Consider the following 20,000-nt stretch of genomic DNA (forward strand, 5'->3'; position numbering starts at 1 on the left):
AATATGGTTTTCTGCTTCGGTGATGTTGTTGTACACGCAGTAATATTAAAACGTTCGTATTAAACGCTGTATTTAAAAAAAAAAAACGATTAATGCTTGCTTCTGTGACTATTGATTACTATCCGCCTATTAACTTATTGTTTCTTTACAGACATGTTTCAGAGGTTTAAAAAAGATCGTTTCGAATTCCCAACGTTTGTGGACCTCAGAGGCGCTGCTCGAGGTTTGAATCGATTACAAAGCACTTATGACCTGGACATGTCACAGGTTGCCAACGGTAATCTGTCTGGATTCAAATCACATGTGTTGACAGGTAAGTTATAGGACGGTCATCATCATCATCATCATCATCATAATCATCATCATCATCATCATCATCATCATCATCATCATCATCATCATCATCATCATCATCATCATCAGCATCATCGTCGTCGTCGTCATCATCATCATCATCATCATCATCATGTTCGGCTATGTGGTCCAGTGGTATGACCCTCGCTTTCGGATCGGAAGGTCCTGGGTTCAAGCCTCACTCGACGGATAGTTGAGTCCTTGGAGAAGGCTCTTTACTCACATCTCTCACCGTACTCAGATGTAAAATGAGCACCTGGCCGTTAACAGCGTTGTCTCTGACCGAAGACAATTGTAATATCGCCTAAAAGGCGTCATGTCCCGTTCTACATGTTAATTGCTGCTGTTGACTAGGGACCCCTTGTAAAGCACTTTGAGCACGTTTAGTGGATATTGCTCTATATAAAAACTCAATTTTATAATGTTGTAAAAATCATCATCATCATCATCATCATCATCATCATCATCATCATCATCATCATCATCATCATCATCATCATCATCATCATCGTCGTCGTCATCATCATCATCATCATCATCATCATCATCATCATCATCATCATCATCATCATCATCATCATCATCATCATCATCATCTTCACCATCATCATCATCATCATCATCATCATCATCATCATCACCATCATCATCATCATCATCATCATCATCATCATCATCATCATCATCATCATCATCATAATAATCATCATCATCATCATCACCATCATCATCATCGTCATCATCATAATCACCATGATAATATTGTAGTCGTATTTATTGTCCTCGATAAAAAAGAACTTGAGCTTTTTTTCTCTTCCCCCTCCTTTTTACAATGTATACAGCTCCCCTTTCTCATATGTTATCCACTTGTCCCATTGGTTTTCATTTTTATGCTGATGACACTCAGCTGTATACAAAACTCAATAATGATTCAGAGCTGTCATCAGTATATGTCATGAAAAATTGTATTACTAACATAAAGGATTGGATGAAACTAAACAAACTTAAATTTCATGATGACAAGACGGAAATGATAATTTTTGGAAATAGGTATCAACTCTCAAAAATATCTACAAATGAGATACTTGTGGGCGAAAATGCTATTAAACCTAGTTCTTGTGTGAGAAATCTTGGTGTGTATTTAGATCAAGGGTTATCCATGGAAGATCATGTTTAAAAAATATGCCAATGCTGTAACTATCACATTAGAAACATTGGAAGAATCAGACATTATATTGGTGAAGATATTACAAATATGCTTGTTAATTCTTTTATTACTAGCAGATTAGATTATTGCAATTCCCTTCTCATTGGCTGTCAAAGTAGATTAATTCATCAACTACAAAAAAAATCAAAATAAAGCGTCTAGACTTATAAAATTAACGAAAAAAAGAGATCATATAACACCAGTTCTCCAGGAATTGCACTGGCTTCCTATGAAGTATTGGATAGAATTTAAGATATTGTGCTATGTTTTTAGATGTCTGGATGGATTGGCACCTTAATATTTGCAGGAACTGATTAAAAATATGAACCCACTCGAAATTTAAGATAATCTAAGTCCCAACTAAAGTTAACCACCTCAAAATCCACTTTCCGTTTTTAAAAAAGAAGCCTATTCATCCATAGCTCCACGCCTATGGAACGCACTTAGTCCTGGGACAAAGTCCTGTGGAAATGTATCATCTTTCAGGAAATGTCTGAAGACTGAGTTGTTCCATGAGGCTTATTTTCCATGAAATAGATGTTGCTTAGATTTTGTTTTTGTATTCATGCTTATATCATGTAGTGTCGTGATTTTTAATATTGTTGTTTTTAAAAATTTTTATTAAGTAAAGCGCCGCAGAGCACGATTAACGTGGATGTTTAGGCTCTATATAAATTCATTATTTACTATTTACAATATAGCGGAATATCCACTAAACGTGCCCAAAACGCTTTGGTCCCTGACCAACAGCAACACTTACATGTAGAACGAGACATGACGCTTGTTAGGCGATATTACAGTTTTTCCGACAAAGACAACGCTGTTAACGGCCAGGTACTCATTTCACACCCGAGTACGGTGAAAGATTGTAAGTAGAGAGTCTTTTCCAAGGACTCAATTATGCGCCAAACGAGGTTCGAACCCAGAACATTCCGATCCGATAGCGATTGTCTTACCACAAGACTACATAACCGCACAATCAGTAATTTCTAACAAAACATGAAGCACAACCAACCTATTGTGTTGTGTTGAAAACCGTACACGTAAAGGCTCGGGCATTGTAAAAGACAAAAAAAAAGACAATATGTGACAAACCGTTTCAAAACGGTACTATGTTCGGTTGTTATAAATTCAATTTTCCATAGTATGAGACTTGGTTTCAATATTTTTGTTTTGAGGAGGAAAATGAACATAATCTTTCAGAGTAACAAAGACTAAAATGTCACATTTATGTTCATTTTAATTTTAAATTCGCATTTTTTTTGCATCTGGTTTACCCCGAAGTAATACCGTTTTGAGATAATGTGTTACATATATAGATTAAAAATAGTTCCAAAAATGCAATAATTTGGGATTGTCGTGTAGATATATGATGCAGGTCTGACTTCCGAACGTTATTATGGGCCTCGTTTAACATTGTCGTAATGGACAATATCTTGTGTCGGTTTTTTTTGTTGAGTTTCTCTTACAAGAAAAAGCTCAAAATGAGTTGGGTCATCAGACCTGTAAATAAGTGCACGTCGGTTGGGATACAAATATAGATTGACATATTTACACAGCATGGAGAAGTTTAACAAGCGTAATTTTTCAGTGCATAACTACAGATCATAAATATTCATTACATCAAGATGGTTGTGGAGTTGAAGATGAGTCCGTGTGATGAATTTCCTATTTCCTTTCGTATAGCATTATCGTTTTTTTCCCTGTTAGCTGAGGAAGGGTTTTGAGTCTGGATTGTTACATTTTATGCACTTTGAAGCTACTTAACACGTTTTTGTTCCATACTTGTATGTGAAACACCACGATTCTTGAAAAGGATGGATATTGCTTGAAAGTGACTGAAAATGATGATGATGATGATGATGATGATGATGATGGTGATGATGATGATGATGATGATGATTATTATTACTATTATTATTATTATTATTATTATTATTATTATTATTATTATTATTATTATTATTATTATTATTATTATTATCATCATCATTATTATTATTATTATTATTATTATTATTATTATTATTATTATTATTATTATTATCATCATTATTATTATTATCATTATTATTATTATTATTATTATTATTATTATTATTATTATTATTATTATTATTATTATTGATATGACTTTTTCTTAAAGCATTGTCATCATTACGATTTCTTGGAAAGAGTTGTCAAGCACACAACGTACGAGTTATCAAGTTTGGCACACTATGTATTTGCCAACAACCCTATCATATGGAATCTAGAATACGATTCCAATATTGTCATGTAAAGTCTCACACATGTGTTAATGGATCTGTAATTGTTTCAAAACTTGTTAGATTTTTCAATGCACCGACTATAAATTAATGTTATCACTGAATTTCATTATCATTATTTAAATAAATGCAAACTTTTACAGAGGACGAATGCTTTGAATTGTGTGTAATCGCTGACCATGATTCTGACGCTCTTTACACGTTATTGTGGATGGAGCAGGCCTTGAATAAAAGGAAAAACAACACGGAGAAACCAGGAGAATGTACAGACAAAAGATGTGCAGATATCATGAGCTACATGGCTTCATCATACAAAGATGTAATTATTAGATAGAAATTTAAAGGTTGAGTTTATATGTAGAACCAGTAAAATTTAAACGTTCAGATCGTACTGCCTTTTCCAAATAGTTTAGCGCCACATACTTTGGATAGCATTAGACTCTTTGTTTGATGAATTATCTATTTTCCTTCATGAAATGCCTTGGCCATGGTATCTAGCTAATGATGCGCCTATCTAATAGATCTATACAACGAGCTTTATAAGGGGACCAAAGCCAGCTTCAACAACAAATAATCTATTTAAAAAATATTGCGCTTTTATATAGCGCAATATCCACTAAACGTGCTCAAAGCGCTTTACAAGGGGTCCCTGGCCAACAGCAACACTTAACATATAGGACGGGACATGACGGCGATATTATAATTTTTTTTCCGAACAGATACAACGCTGTTAACGACCAGGTACTAATTTTACACCTGAGTACGGTGAGAGAATGTGAGTAAAGAGCCTTTTCCAAGGACTATGCCCAGGAACTTCCGATCCGAAAGCGAGTGTCATACCACAAGACCACATAGCCGCACATAATCTAGAACTGGATTGATCACTAAATCATAGTTTAAAGAGGGCACATTAATGGGGCTCTCTTTATGATGCTTTGTTAAGGAACAGAATATATGATTCTAAGTCCCATTTCCATCATTCAAAGAACACCGCAATGTTTTGTCATTTATTTATTGACTTAAAGAGGAAAATACATGTCTTGTGTGCCGCATCAAGCAATATCCGCACTGTTTGAAGCTCCAAATTTTCTCTAGTGAGTCTATGGAGTTCATAAAATAGCTTGAGATTGTTTTAACTCATTTTTTATCACGATGTGATTTAGGACGTTTTCAAAACGTCAGCTACTCATGTATTCTTTTCGATATAATCTAATGCCACAATCGTTTAATGAGCAGCAGAATGCATGTTTTTTAGACCAGAAAGGAACGGGTAAACTCGCTACTAAATTTAATGGCATTCCAATTGTGCATTAAAAAAAGAAATAGCACATCGATTAACTATAATTCTGCTAATAATAATAATAATAATAATAATAATAATAATAATAATAATAATAATAATAATAATAATAATAATAATAATAATAATAATAATAATAATAATAATAATAATAATGATTATTATGATAATGATGTTGATGATGATGAGGATGATGATGATGATGATGATGATGATGATGATGATGATGATGATGATGATGATGATGATGATGATGATGATGATGATGATGATGATGATGATGATGATGATGATGATATTAATAATAATAAAAAACCCAACAACCTGAGCATTTATATAGCGCAATATCAAATTAACAAGATCTTAGCGCTTTTCAAAAGGTCCCTGGTCAACAGCAACACGTAACATATAGAACGAGACATGATGCCCGTTAGCCGATATTACAATGTATCCGATAGAAGCAACACTGTTAACGGCCAGGTACTCATTTTACACCTGAGTACGATGAGAGTATGTGAGTAAAATGTTTTTCACAAGGACTCAACTATGCGTCGGGCGAGGCTCGAACCCAGGGCCTTCTGATCCGAAAGCGAGAGTCACACCACAAGAACACATAGCCGAACTATAATCATAATAGTAATTATTATGATAATTTTAATAATAATAATAATAGTAATAATAACAATAATAATAATAATAATAATAATATTAATAATGATAATAATAATATTAATAATAATATAATAATTAATAATAATAATAATAATAATAATAATAATAATAATAATAATAATAATAATAATAATAATAATAATATTAGTAATAATAATATTGATAATGATTACAATAAAATATACTTACTGATGAGATGATGATGATGAGGATGTTGAGGATGAGGATAATGATGGTGAGGATGATTATTTTGATAATAGTATTTATAAAAGTAATAATGAGAACACTTTTCTTTTTAAACTTTTTTTTTTCTGTTTCTATGACCTTGCATAGATGGAGGACATCCCATCAGCCTTAGAGATGACTAATGAAATTCTCAATATCGGTAAGTTTGAAAGGTATTTTGTTATAATTCAAGTTTTGTTTGCATACTTCACATGCAGCACTTTAGAAAACCATCCTCACTTTATTAAATCATAAAATAATTCCGTAGATGATTTACAATAGAAAATGGAGATTTGTTATAGATTAAGCAAGGCAGCTCATTAAAACCTCCTATGTCTTCAATGTCTGTCAGTACTGATTTTTGAAAATTCTACTTAACTCGCAAAAACTAGAATTTGATCGCTTTTTAACACGAGCCTTGAAGTCACGGACTTGCAAATCTTTTGATTCTACAGTCGCATCGGCACGAACATACTTAGAACAAGTTGGATTGTTTCATGAGAGGCAGAAAAGATCATTCTAAAATGGTCGTTAATAAACTGGCAAAAGACTAAATTGCGAGATGAATATCAACAATAAATCATAATCCAACCTTTATCTCAAGCAGTTAATTCTTAGTGAAAGGGACAAATCTCATTTTTTAGAAGTGTGGTAAGTATGTGACGGAACAATGATGCCGTGGTCAAAAGAAATAGAATCTCAAGACGTGTTGTCTTGGCTTAAGGCTATAATGGATTTCAATTACGATATAAAATAAATTTAGTATTAGAAACATCAAGACATATTTATTGTGAAAACAGTCCCCTTATACATCTTACACTAGTCTAAATTTTCAACGTATTTTGGCCTACAAAAATAAAAACAGTGGATTTCTTAAAGACAGCTAAATGAACTAACACTGGGAGCCAAATAAAGAGAAGACGACTTTGGCTGGGTCATGTGGCCAGAATGGAAAATGGGTCACTTCCCAAGATAGCCTTGTATTAGACAGCAGATGGGAATAGAAAGCGGGGGAGACCCAAATAAACTTGGCAAAGGGCCATGGAAATAAAAAAAGGAGGCAGGCCTGCCTGTCCTGAAATACAGCCACTGTAACATTTTTTAAAATACTGGAGATGTCTGATGGATGCCCTATGTACCCCATGGCCCAAAGGGGATTAAGTAAGTTAGTAAGTATAGAGCTTAGAAGGTTAATATGTGACAGACACTATTACACCTGAAGACTACATGGTAAAGACAACAGATGTCCAGTTTGATATTTTTGTGACTGCCCTATTTGAGTTATTACAGGGTTCTAAACTTCCCCTCTATATCAAGAACAGCGTAAAAACTACAACCATAACTCTTTGATGGTTGTAATTCTTTGCTGCTCTATATATTATATATAGAGGAAGGTTTTGACCGCTTACATCATTAAAAGGAGGCAGTTTCAAAAATTTAAAAAATGATCATCTTCGGGTTTTCCACTGTACTCTTCAAATAATATGATCAAAGTTTCGTTCGCATTTCATAATACATATATACTTCACTCACATAATAAAAATCAAATGGAGTGATAGACTTTCTAACAGTAGGTTGGCTAAAAGCAACAACAACAACAATAACAATAACAAAAGCAAGCAAAAAAATAATTAATAAAAAAAATCAAACAACAAAAAACAAAAACAAGAACAAACGTAAGAGACTTCTAATCAGAGGGAAGAGGTTAAAGAAAAAATTGTAGCAGATTTACCTCACCTTGGGATAGTCAAGGGAGGCTTGTAGAGAAAAAATAATAAAAATACGTTGAGGCAACCGTTGATGAGATTCACAACATGGCCCAGGACCGAAAACGCTGGAAGAATATTCAACCTCACGCTTCTCCAGAAACCAAAAAAGGACTAAATAAAACAGGAACACAAAAAGACTATTAATTCTGACTTTGCATATCCCATTCTCCTGATTATTTAACTCTCTTCTTACCAGCTATAGGAAAACACGTTTTCAATCTATCAGCTCTATTATACCGTTATGACCCTACTCTATCCTTACGATAAATAAATCAACCCCTTCTTTGTGTACCACTTTCTTATATAAAGGGCATTTTCTCATGTCGCTTTAAATGTCTGGAATTCACTTCCATTAGATATAAAAAGCAAGGTATTTCCGTCTGAGGTGATATGCAAATTGAACCTTTATGCATACCGCATTGAACAATGTTATAGATAGAACTGTTCATATCTGATTTGTTGACTTGTGTGTAGCATCGTTTGATTTCCTCGCTAGTGAATGTGTTCCATGAGCTGCGGAAACACGGGATTGGCGCTATATAAATATAGTATATTATAAAAATCGCCACATTCGTTATTATACAACCATATTTTTAATCAGATTTATTTTGTTCTACGAAATAATTAGGGATTTACTGTTATTTTGTTCTAACTTCCAGTAAACACATTTAAAATCGTCTGTATAGTTTTATTTTGAAATGTAGCATAAAGCTCTCTATCTATGTAACTCTGGTTTTATGAACTGTGAAACTATCTTCCAGATTTTTGTATTTACCTGAACATTCCTTCTCTATGCACGTCCTGTTTTATCATTTTTGCAACCTATCGTTTGCAAGAAGCACGGAGGGCAAAAAAAAAAATCTAGTGTTGTCTTCCTCGACTTATTTCAACAAGAGCATTTTTATAGCACAATTTTCACTAAACTTGCTCTTAGCGCTTTACAAAGGGTAACTGACCAACAACAACACGTAACATATAGAACGAGACATGACGCCTGTTAGGCGGTATTACATTTTTTTTCAAACAGAGACAACGCTGTTAATGGCCAGCTACTCATTTTACACCCGAGAACGGTGAGAGAATATGAGTACAGAGCCTTTTCCAAGGACTCAATCGAGGCTCGAACCCATGACCTTCTTGATACGAAAGCGAGTGGCATATCATAAATCCAAATAGCCCAACTTAGAAAAACGACATAAATAATTTATTATAAAATTTATTAATGACGTCAAAGTCTAATTTAGAATCACAACGTCATGTGGTTGGACACTTTCAAGCAGACGCTTCATTTTGTGAAGTGGCAAGACTGTTAATTGTTAACAAATAGATAATTTAATCATTGATTTCTAGCAGGCTGATTCTGAGTGACTTTGTGAAAGTTCACCAAAAATTGAATTATCCGTTTGGTAAAATTTGATAATATTGTTACTTTAGTGACTGAGGTGCCTGCTTCAAGATGCCCAACCACACGACAACGTGCTCTAAAATAGCTTTTTGGCATTGTCTGTGATGGTTGAAATAAATGAAAAGTGACGTGTTTTTTTGGTGGAAGGTAGGAAAAGCAGCAAATGCAAGATTTTCCCAACGTTCTTGTTGTAAAAAGTGAGGCGACAAAAGGTTAAAACAGCATCAAATCATAGAGAAGAAATAAATCCTATTTTGTCTCTAGTTATAACATTTATGGAAAAATCAAGAAGATGGAAAGTGTTAACTTTTCTCTTTTCCCTAAATTCCTGTCTTTCTATTATAACCTCTCTCTCTCTCTCTCTCTCTCACTCTCTCCCTCTCTCACTCTCTCTCTCTCTCTCTCTCTCTGTCTATCTCTCTCACCCTCTCTATCTCTTGCTTCACTAAATCATACGGCAACATGCACAGAGATAATGTAACATATTTCTCAGATTCCAACATAAACCATGTTCCAATAGAAGCAGACACTGTTTTTAAATGATAGGACGAAAACATTGTTCGACTTCGGGCGTCATGTCTCATCCTATATGTTTAATTTTGCTTTTGTAAACCGTCTTGAAATTTATAGATATTGTTCTATATAAACGCTCAGGTTTTCTTTTTACTAACGCAATTTCAGATCCCAACAATGAAAAAGCCCTCCGCGACAAAACGTTCTTCAAGGGATTACTGGAAAGCCAAAACCGTAAAAAGAAATTGTCGAAAAGAGAAATATTAGAAAGAAACGATCACAATAGAGTATCAAATTTTTCTTCTTCATGCAGGGGAGAAAAATTGGAGGTAAAGTGAAACTTTTTGTTTGAAGATTTGAAAAGACTTTTCTCTGAAAAATCATGTTGATAATGTAGTGTGTCCCAGGTATAAAAAAGTGTGTAGGATATAGTATCAGAAAAAGCAAATGGAAAAATACAAGAAAAAAAACAACATCAGCCTATTCAAACAACTCGGGATTCAAACCTCAGGCCTCCTGAACCGGTCAGACGTGCTCCATTTACATCACAAAAGATTCCCGATAGTTGAGTCGAAATTTAATGCCTATATTCTACTAAAGAGTACTTGTTTCCGCTGTAAACACTGGCTGCATCACACAAAACACAACAATTGTTTTTTTTTAATTGTCATTTTTCTTAATTTTTCCCTATTTTTGTCTGGAGTGTTTCAGCCACACTTTTTCAAATGTTTATCTAACACCAGTGCCTACTCCCTAATTTATCATAGTGTGTCTAAGTAAAATTGAAGCTCTTTAGTATTCGAGGTGCATTAAAACGTATCTGTACTCGTTCCACCACAAACGCACCCGAAACACCATCAACGAACGCTAAATTTCAGTGACCTAATCAATATGTGCACATGATTTGAAAATTTCATTCGCTTCTGCTTAACTTACTCATACCATTTTTTCCTTTATCTCTTTGTGTTGGACAAAGTACAACATTAAAATCAATGAAAACCCCAGGCATTTGAATACAAAACATATCTTGTTAAGGGATATCTAAAAGTAATTATTAGAAATGTTCAATTAAACGTACTAAAGACCAAATATACATGACGTCGACAACCCCGGTACAATTACAACGCCAGATAGACCACCACCAAACTCAACGCAAAACTCATTACATTTCAGGGGGGGGGGGGGGGGAGAATTCCACTGAAGACGCCTTACATTGACACTACAAAACTCAGACCAATGACTTAACACAGACCTGTCTGGAACACCCGAGAGTGACACCCCAACAAATTAGTCTTTTCATATTCCTTTATCAAATTATGATTTCGTTGTCTTATATTATTCTAATGTCGATAGCTTACTTAACAAACGATTAAAATTAAAATGTATGATACAGTAACATAATCCCACGATAATGTGTCTTACTGAAATTATGCCAAAGATTGAACTTGAAATTGATTTCGATATTCATTTTTTTATCGATGGATATAACTTATTTTTGAATGATTACCCGAGTCGAGGTGTTACTATCTATGTTTTGGATTGTTTTGATGCCAATATATTCTCTTTTGACCATTCTATAATTAGTGAAAGTGTATGGTGTGAACTTGAATATTATGATTTACAAATACTTGTAGAACAAACTGACTTTCATTGGGGATATGAAAAAAGAACGTTATTATCAATAGGTTGTATGAAATTTAATTGCGTGGTCATTGTCGGAGATTACAACTTTCCTAACATTAAATGGACAGAGCGATACCTAAGTTTTCCCGACTCTCTTTTTGTCGAGGCAATTAGGGATGCTTACTTTATTCAGCTGGTGACACGGGCTACGAGACAGCGGCTGAACCAAACTAGTAATATACTCGACTTGGTAAAATGTAACGATGATTCATGGATTAACAATATTGACTATAAGCCCTCGGTGGGGAAAAGGGATCATGACTCACTCCTTCTATTGTTAAATCTTTCATCCGCCAAACATGCTTTACATGTTTATTTTGATTATTTCAAAGGTAATTACAATGCTTGTAGAGAAGACCTGACTGCCGTGAATTGGGATGCTCTTGAAGGCTACGGTGTTTTTTTAAAAGAAAAACTAAAATTTATTGAATCTAGACACATTCCATTAAGCCGTAATAAAAAATTTAGATATAACAAACCATTTTGGTTGACAAAAAAAAAACCCGTTAAACGTACAGTCAATAATAAACATAAATTATACAATAAATTCAAAAAGAATCCTATAACAAATAATTTTCATAATTATGTCAAGGTTAGAAATAACACCAAATGTACGGTTCAATATGCTGTGAAAACGAATTAATGTACATTGGCACAATGTAAGAATAATTCGGAAGGCTTTTGGATATACGTCAACAGGAAGTAGAAAAGAAAACCAGGTTTCAGTGTCTTACTGAAAGATGATGGTGCCAAGGTTACTTTGGATATAGATAAAGCTAATGTTTTAAATGATTATTCTTTATCTGTGTTTCTTCAAGAAGATACTACAAATATACCAGCTTTCATTGTTACAAATCAATTAGACGTTCCCGATTTCTATATTACACAAAAAGATCTACTTGCCAAATTTATGAATTTAGACGTGACTAAAACCATGGGACCCGATTCCCTTCATCCGTGTTTACTGAGGGAAGTGGCCTTTGAAATATCACCACCGTTATCAACAATATATAATAAGTATCTTGAATCTGGTACCTTACCTATTGAATGGAATCAAGCCAATGTTACTGCCATTCATAAAAAGGGCAAAAATTGGATGCTGCAAACTACAGACCCATCAGCTTATCATGCATATTCTGCAAGATTATGGAGTCTTTCTTGAAAGATCGAATAATGAACTTTCTTGAAAGTCATACGATGCTAAACGATAACTAGCATGGTTTTAGATCAAAGAGTGTCATTAGCGGTGTAACCCACGGAAGTGTATTGGCACCACTTTTATTTCTTTTACATATAAATGATTTACTATGTGGCATAAATTCAGCCTGCAAACTGTTTGCAGAAGATACGAAGATTTATAGTACAACCGAGCATCATAGCGTTCTACAAAATAATATATATTCACTTTTCAAATGATCTACAACATGGCTTTTGGATTTTAATGTTTCGAAATGTAAAGTATTACATATAGGAAAAATGATCCCTGTCATAATTATTTTATGGATACGTCTATAGAACATTTATAAGTCTTGATAAAACCATATTTTTTGTATTTTTATAAATAGCTCGTTCGGTCAATTCTAGAATACGGAAATTGTACCGGGATCCCATTATATACAAGACAATCTATTAGTATTGAAAGTGTACAGTGTACCAAAAAGATTTATGCCATGCATTATTTATCTTATGAGGAAAAGTTAGAACTTCTTGAGCTACCAAATTTGACATATTATAGAAGAATTTGTAGGGATTTAATTCAGGTTTATAGATTAGTACATGGTCTGGATAGGATAATTTTTTTTCATATATTCTAATATTGTGTTACTAGAGGGGACAAGTTTAAGATTTTTGTCACTAGATGCAAAACAAACATAAGACAAAAGTGGTTCAGTATTCGTATTGTCCAGAAATGGAACAATTTGAAATTTGAAACAAAGAATGCAAAATCTATGGATTATTTCAAGGTGTTAGTAGACAGGGCATTATATGATGGGAGATTTATATAGGACAAATGATACGTGTTTTGCACTGGTGTTGACATGCCTTTCAATCTTGTTTGTAAATATCATGCATTGTTACCTTATTATGGTTATTTTCCATATGTATGGATGTATGAGTGTATATATGTGTGTTTGTGTGTATGTGTGTATGTGTGTGTATACGTTTCATGTCAAGGTTAAAGATATATATTTGTACATCCACCACACATAAATGTACTCATGTTTAGTTAATATACGATCTTTACCACGTGTATCATTATTGTAATCTTTAATCAATAGATTTGTAGCATTAATATTAATATTAAGTGCATTCAATGTATGTTATCCTATTTCGCCCTATACCATATGTTATGTTATGTTAAATGAATCAGAGATAACCACTTATAGTTCTTTAAAAAAATCATTTGGAGCATAATCTCAGGGGAAATATTTACAAGCAAAACGCGCATACTTACAGGCATTAAAATAGTTTTGCCTATATGGGAAAGCTCTGTGGTTTAATTAAAGGAAGCGTTGTTCGATCCGCAACAGAGGAGGAGGGTTTATTTTTTGGCATGTTTAGCTCCTTTGTTTTTCAATTTCTGCTGTGTCTGGCATTGTTACATTCACATCTTTTGAGAACTTATCCTGAACCGGTGCCTGATCCCTAATATCTGACATTCATATTTACAAAATAACATTCCATGCTACCTAAACTCTCTCCTTACCAATCATTTTCAGTATTTTCCCAAAAATGACAGGCTTACCCAGCAGAAAAATTGATTTTTTAAACTCAAACAAGCTCTCTACAAAACAACTTTATGTTCTTATTAATTAAACAAAGATCATTCTTCAAAGTTTGTGATGTACAAAATAAATCTGAATAAGACAAAATGTATATTGTGTCGTAACAAATGTGACGATTTTGCTGTAGGTGGTAAGGAGAGGGTTAAGTTATGGTCTGAAAAAGTATTGAATAGAACGGAAATAAAACAGAAAAAAATGTCTCAGTAACAAATCTTTTACTTACTTTACTTAGGCCGCCTCTTGAGGCGTCAACCATGAGTCACAAGTCTTCGCCATTCTGTCCTGTCCTCCACGAGTGTACGCAGTTCCCGTGTGTTATCCATTCCTTTGTCATCTAGCAGACAGTCAATGTATGTTGTATTCTGCCTGCCTTTGTTTCTGGATCTTTCAAGTGGTTCCCATAGCACAAGACTTAAGATGACAACAAATCTTAAGATTATTTTTATTATTATTAATATCGATAATAATAATAATAATAATAATAATAATAATAATAATAATAATAATAATAATAATAATAATAATAAAAATAATAATATTTCTAAAGAGCCTTTAGTGGAAATCTCAAAGCGCTTAAAAAAAACAATTAAAAAAACCCCAAAAAACCAAAAGCAAGTGCATAAAGCTGGCATCAAAAACATCATCAATACAAAAGTCACACGAACTACATTTAGAATTCAATCAAGTAAATATGTTCTGAAAAGATACGTTTTCAGTAATTTTTTATAATATCCATAGAGCTCAAAAATCTCACAGATTGAGGGAGATCATTCCGAATCGTGGGTCCGAATTTCATAAGAAACATATCACGAAATTATTTAAGCTTAGTGTTAGGAGATGCTAACAATTTTAAATTATGGGATAAAAGATTTCTCAGAGGTACGTACGGTCGGAGAAAGTGTTGAATGTAGAGGGGGACAGAAGACTCGAAAAAACCACACGAGGGCTATTTTGTATTCAATTCTAGCCGGGCCTGGCAGTCAGTGGAGGGTTCGAAGCATGTCCTTTGTATTATCGTAATGAGATTTACCCAGCACCAACCTAGCCGCAATTAAAAAGCCTAGGAGATCTAGCAATTGATGAACTTCACATATTATTCAACAATATATACAACACTGGGAAAATTCCAGAAGATCTCTGTAACTCTATTTTCATAGCAATACCAAAGAAATCAGGTGCAGTCAGATGCGAAAATTTTAGAACTATAAGTTTAATAAGCCACATCAACAAAATACTGTTGCGTATAATTATCAACAGGCTAAGGAATAAGATTAACACCGAAATCGCAGAAGAACAATATGGATTCCAACCTGACAGAGGGACAAGGAACGCAATATACCTCCTCCGTGTTTTAAGTGAAAGAGCTATACAGGTTCAGACCCCACTATACCTCTGTTTTGTCGACTACAAAAAATCTTTTGATAGAGTACGTCAAGAAGAAATACTAAAACAACTGCACTCCATTGGCGCTGATGAGAAAGATCTCAGACTCATGCAAACATTATACTACACCCAGCAGGCGTCTATCAAAATCGGAAACTCTACAGGAAATTCCATTCCTATTAAGAAAGGAGTCCGTCAAGGCTGTGTTGCCTCACCAGACCTGTTTAATCTATACCAAGAAACAATCATGAGTGGCATAACTAATATGGAGGGAATAAAAGTAGGAGGTCACAACATAAATAATATAAGATACGCAGACGATACGGTACTCGTTGCAACATCAGAAATCCAACTTCAAAAGATTGTTGACAGAGTGGTAGTAGATAGTGAAGCCAAGGGAATGGAAGTGAATATCACCAAAACGGAATGCATGGTAATACAGAAAAACCCCGAAAACAACAACACCTGCAATATAACGATTCACGGCGAGCAACTTACCAACGTAGAAAGTTTTAAATACCTAGGTTCAATAGTGACAACAAATGGAAGATGTAACCGAGACATACGAGCAAGAATAACTCAAGCCAAACAGGCCTTCATGGACCTCGGAAACATTTTGAAAAACAAACAGATGTCGTTCGGGATTAGATTCCGAGTCTTGAAATGCTACGTGTGGCCAATCTTGTTATACGGATGCGAAAGCTGGACTACAAATGCAGAAACACAAAAGAACATTGAAGCTTTTGAAATGTGGTGTTTGAGAAGGATGCAGAGAATATCGTATATTGCACACAAAACGAACGAAGAAGTGCTAAAACAAACTTACCAACAAAGGAAACTAATGCCCTTAATAGCGGATCGACAACTATCCTTTTTCGGACACATAGTAAGGAAAGATAAGAATGAATACCTGGCAAGTTGTGGAAAAATGCCTGGAAAACGCGCCCGGGGGAGACAAAGAAAAACACTCATAGACCAACTGAAGGGCTTCACCAACCTAACAATCCAAGAGCTGTTTGAAAAAGAAAGAGACAGGGAGGAATGGAGGGAGATAATTCATGCAGTATCCGAAGCCTGGACCAGGCATGGAACCTAGAAGAACCTAGCCGCACAATTCTGTACTCTGTAGAGCTTGTTTGTTTTGTTATTAGGGTGACCAGCGAGCAGTGAATTGCAGTAGTATAGACGTGACAAGACCACAGCATAGACAACTATCTTCAAGTTGTTGAAAGGTCAACATGACCACATCTGTGATATTCTACGGCGCTCACAGCACACACTTTTCGTATTATTGTTTATATGCTGATCCATAGACAAAGAACTATCCAGAATGACACCCATATTTTTTACCTTTTCAGAAATAAAAAAAAATCACAATCAGTTATGGTTAGTGTAGGAGTTGACAAGTGGTTAGACTTGAATTTTTGCTGAGTTCCCATTAGTGCCGCGCTGAGGACCGGTCCCAAGAACCGGTCCCACGGTTCAATAGCTGGGACCGGAGGTCCGGTCCCAATGTGACAAACCGCTGGCGGTTCACTTCTTATCTTTCTATTTGAACGGTCCCAGCGATTCTAGTTTCTTTACTGTCTTTTCTCGGTCATTTTCTCGGTTCTTTTGCCTAGGTCGTTCGCCTAACCACCCATCCCACTTAATTAATCGCACCAATCCCCTCTTGCACATACGCCCTCTTGTGTGTGTGGTGGGGTATAATGGGCCGCGAGACGCCTTGGACGATTCCATTACTCGGGGTAAATTTCCTAATTAACTACACACTAATGATCGCAATTACAATGATCTATTTTGACAACATCACCCCTCTTCTCTAATGGGTTATTCTTTGAAATGAATGTGACTACTATAAGATGTGTGTTTGTGTGTATGTGTGTGTTCGTGTGTGTTTCGAACCTAGCTGGTCCGATTTTTTTCTTTTGACTATCTGTTGTCACAACTCCTTTCTATCGCATTGTTGTCATTTGGTGATACAATGATATTTTTATTTCGTTTGGTGTTTTAACTAATCAAATGATACAAGTTTCACATACTATAGCTTTCTTCAAAAATAACAATTATAACGTCTGTATTTTAAAAACCACCATTAGATTATTTGGGGGGGGGGGGGCGATAGCTCAGTTGATAGAGCACTCTCTTTACACGTAAGGGGCCAGAGATTGATCCCGGGTGCAGTCGAGCTTTTTTTTTCTTCTGATCTCTGTCTATTCAGCAGTGAATGGGTAGCTGGGTTTGTTAAATTTGGCGAAAAGTACTTTGGGATAGACAGCGTCCTATCCAAAGATATAATTTTTTTTAATTAAAAAAGAAACAAAAAAACGTGAGCTTTTATATAGCGCAATATCCACTAAATGTGCTCAAAGCGCTTTACAACAGGTCCCTGACTAATAGCAACACGTAACATGTAGAACGAGACATGACGCCTATTAGGCGATGTTACAATTTTTTCCGACAGAGACAACAATGTTGACGACCAGGTACTCATTTTACACCTGAGTACGGTGATAGGATGTGAGTAAAGAGTCTTTCAAGGACTAAACCAGGCGCCGAGCTAGGCTCGAACTCCGGACCTTCCGATCCGAAAGCGAGTGTCATACCACAAGACCGCATAGCCGCACGAAAAGAGAAAAAAGGAATGGAGACAACAACCCCCCCCCCTCCCCCCCCCCCAAAAAAAAAATTAATTTAAAAAATCAAAACAAACTCTTCCCACTTTACACTTCCCATACTTTTGGTCCAGCATGTCACAGACACAAAATATTAACAATCCCTTTTCCTTTCACTCCCTAACATTGATCCGACCCGCTCCATCAATCTTCGCAGACACACACACACACACACACACACACACACACACACAGACGCACACACAAACACATGCTTAATGGATAGTGTTATAGCACAATTTTAATGTTTTGAGGAAAAACGCCTTCTCCGCTCTCACTTACACTTAGCGGTTCGACAGCCATCTACTGCAGGACCGGTTCCTATCGTATGACGGTCCCTTGTGATTGGCCAATGTCGAAAACGAACCGGTTCGAACCGGTCCTTGCGGTTCACATTTCCCAGGGACCGTAGAACCGGCGGTCCTATACATGCTTGGGACCGCTTCGCACTAGTTCCCATTAAACAATTTCAGTTTTATCTTCATTTAATAATAGCTTTTTTTCTATCATCCTTTTAATGGCGTCACAACAATTTTATAAATCACAAACAAGAGAGGAGAGATCATGAGGAGAGGCAGCTTTAAATAGCTGCGTGTCGTCAGTATAAATGTGATAGCTTACAGAATGGAAACGTATTGCACTGCCTAATGGTAAAACATATAGGGTATAAAGGATAGGGCATAAAATCAAACCTTGCGGGCCGCCATATTCTATATCGACATCGTTAGAAACTTTGCAATTTACATTCACTGTCTGGGACCTATTGGTGAGATATGATTTGGACCACGATAGAGCTGTGAGATTTTAGAGCTCTATAGATATTTTCAAAAATAAACTGAAAACAACTTTTCAGAAAAGATTTACTTTGATTGAATTTTAAATGTATTGTATGTGTCTTGTATATTGACGATGTTTTGATGCCCATTTTATTCTCTTGATGTTTTGATATTGTTGATTTGGTCTCGCAATGTTATTTTAAAGCCCTTTGAGCACATTTAGTGGATATTGCGCTAAATAAAAGCTTAATTATATAAAAGCCCAACAACGATAGAGCAGTATCAGAGATGCCAAAATCAGAATAAGGCATATCACACAGGATTACCTGATCTATTGTGTCGAATGGCGCAGATAGATCTAACAGCGTAAGGATACATATATCACCATTATCGCTTGTTATCAGCAGGTTACATGATCTTCAGTGCTATGATGCTCATGGTCAGGTGGTTGAAAAGGTTTGATAAGATTATTAGAATCTAGATGATTCTTTAGCTGCTGTATTACTACTTTTTCCAGGATTTTAGAATGAAAAGGCAAATTAGATACAGGGTGGTCATTTCTCAAATTTTCAGGGTCTAACTTATTCTTTTTTTAAAAGATGAGTGACGATTGCTCTCTCATATAGCCCCAGACTGCAATAAGTTATTTATATTACAGCAATACGTTAAAAAAGCAATCAAGACATTTCAGAAAAAGATTTGTTGGTATCGGGTCAAGGGGGACAAGATTTAGGCGGTGGGGCCAGGACAATTTCGTTCACTTCATCAGGTGATAAATGATTGAAACCCACCTTCAGTTAATAGACAAAGACCCAATCTTAAATTGTTGAAGATAGATAAAATTCATCTTGACATTTGTGACCCATCGTCTCAAAACGGTATTATGTCGGAACGAACCATATGCTTAAAGGCCGAATTTAATATTAAACTGTTCAAAAATATAAATTGTTGGCATTAGCACCCTAAAATATGATAACCATTCCCC

General features: G+C 35.1%; 1 protein-coding gene across 3 annotated transcripts in view; it reads left to right on the plus strand.

The window, feature by feature from the left end:
* LOC144973651 (prolyl 4-hydroxylase subunit alpha-1-like) overlaps positions 1-20,000 on the plus strand; it is a 64,744-nt gene that overhangs the window by 9,179 nt on the left and 35,565 nt on the right. For all 3 annotated transcript variants that reach the window (XM_078916370.1, XM_078916371.1, XM_078916372.1), the window contains exons 4-7: positions 152-313; positions 3,972-4,147; positions 6,134-6,185; positions 9,881-10,041. In XM_078916370.1, the coding sequence (XP_078772496.1) occupies positions 152-313; positions 3,972-4,147; positions 6,134-6,185; positions 9,881-10,041 (551 nt within the window). The remainder of the gene's footprint in view (positions 1-151; positions 314-3,971; positions 4,148-6,133; positions 6,186-9,880; positions 10,042-20,000) is intronic.

Source organism: Berghia stephanieae, chromosome 5, assembly GCF_034508935.2.
Source record: "Berghia stephanieae isolate SIO BIC M18660-M18661 chromosome 5, UCSD_Bste_1.3, whole genome shotgun sequence".
Lineage (NCBI taxonomy): Eukaryota > Metazoa > Mollusca > Gastropoda > Nudibranchia > Aeolidiidae > Berghia > Berghia stephanieae.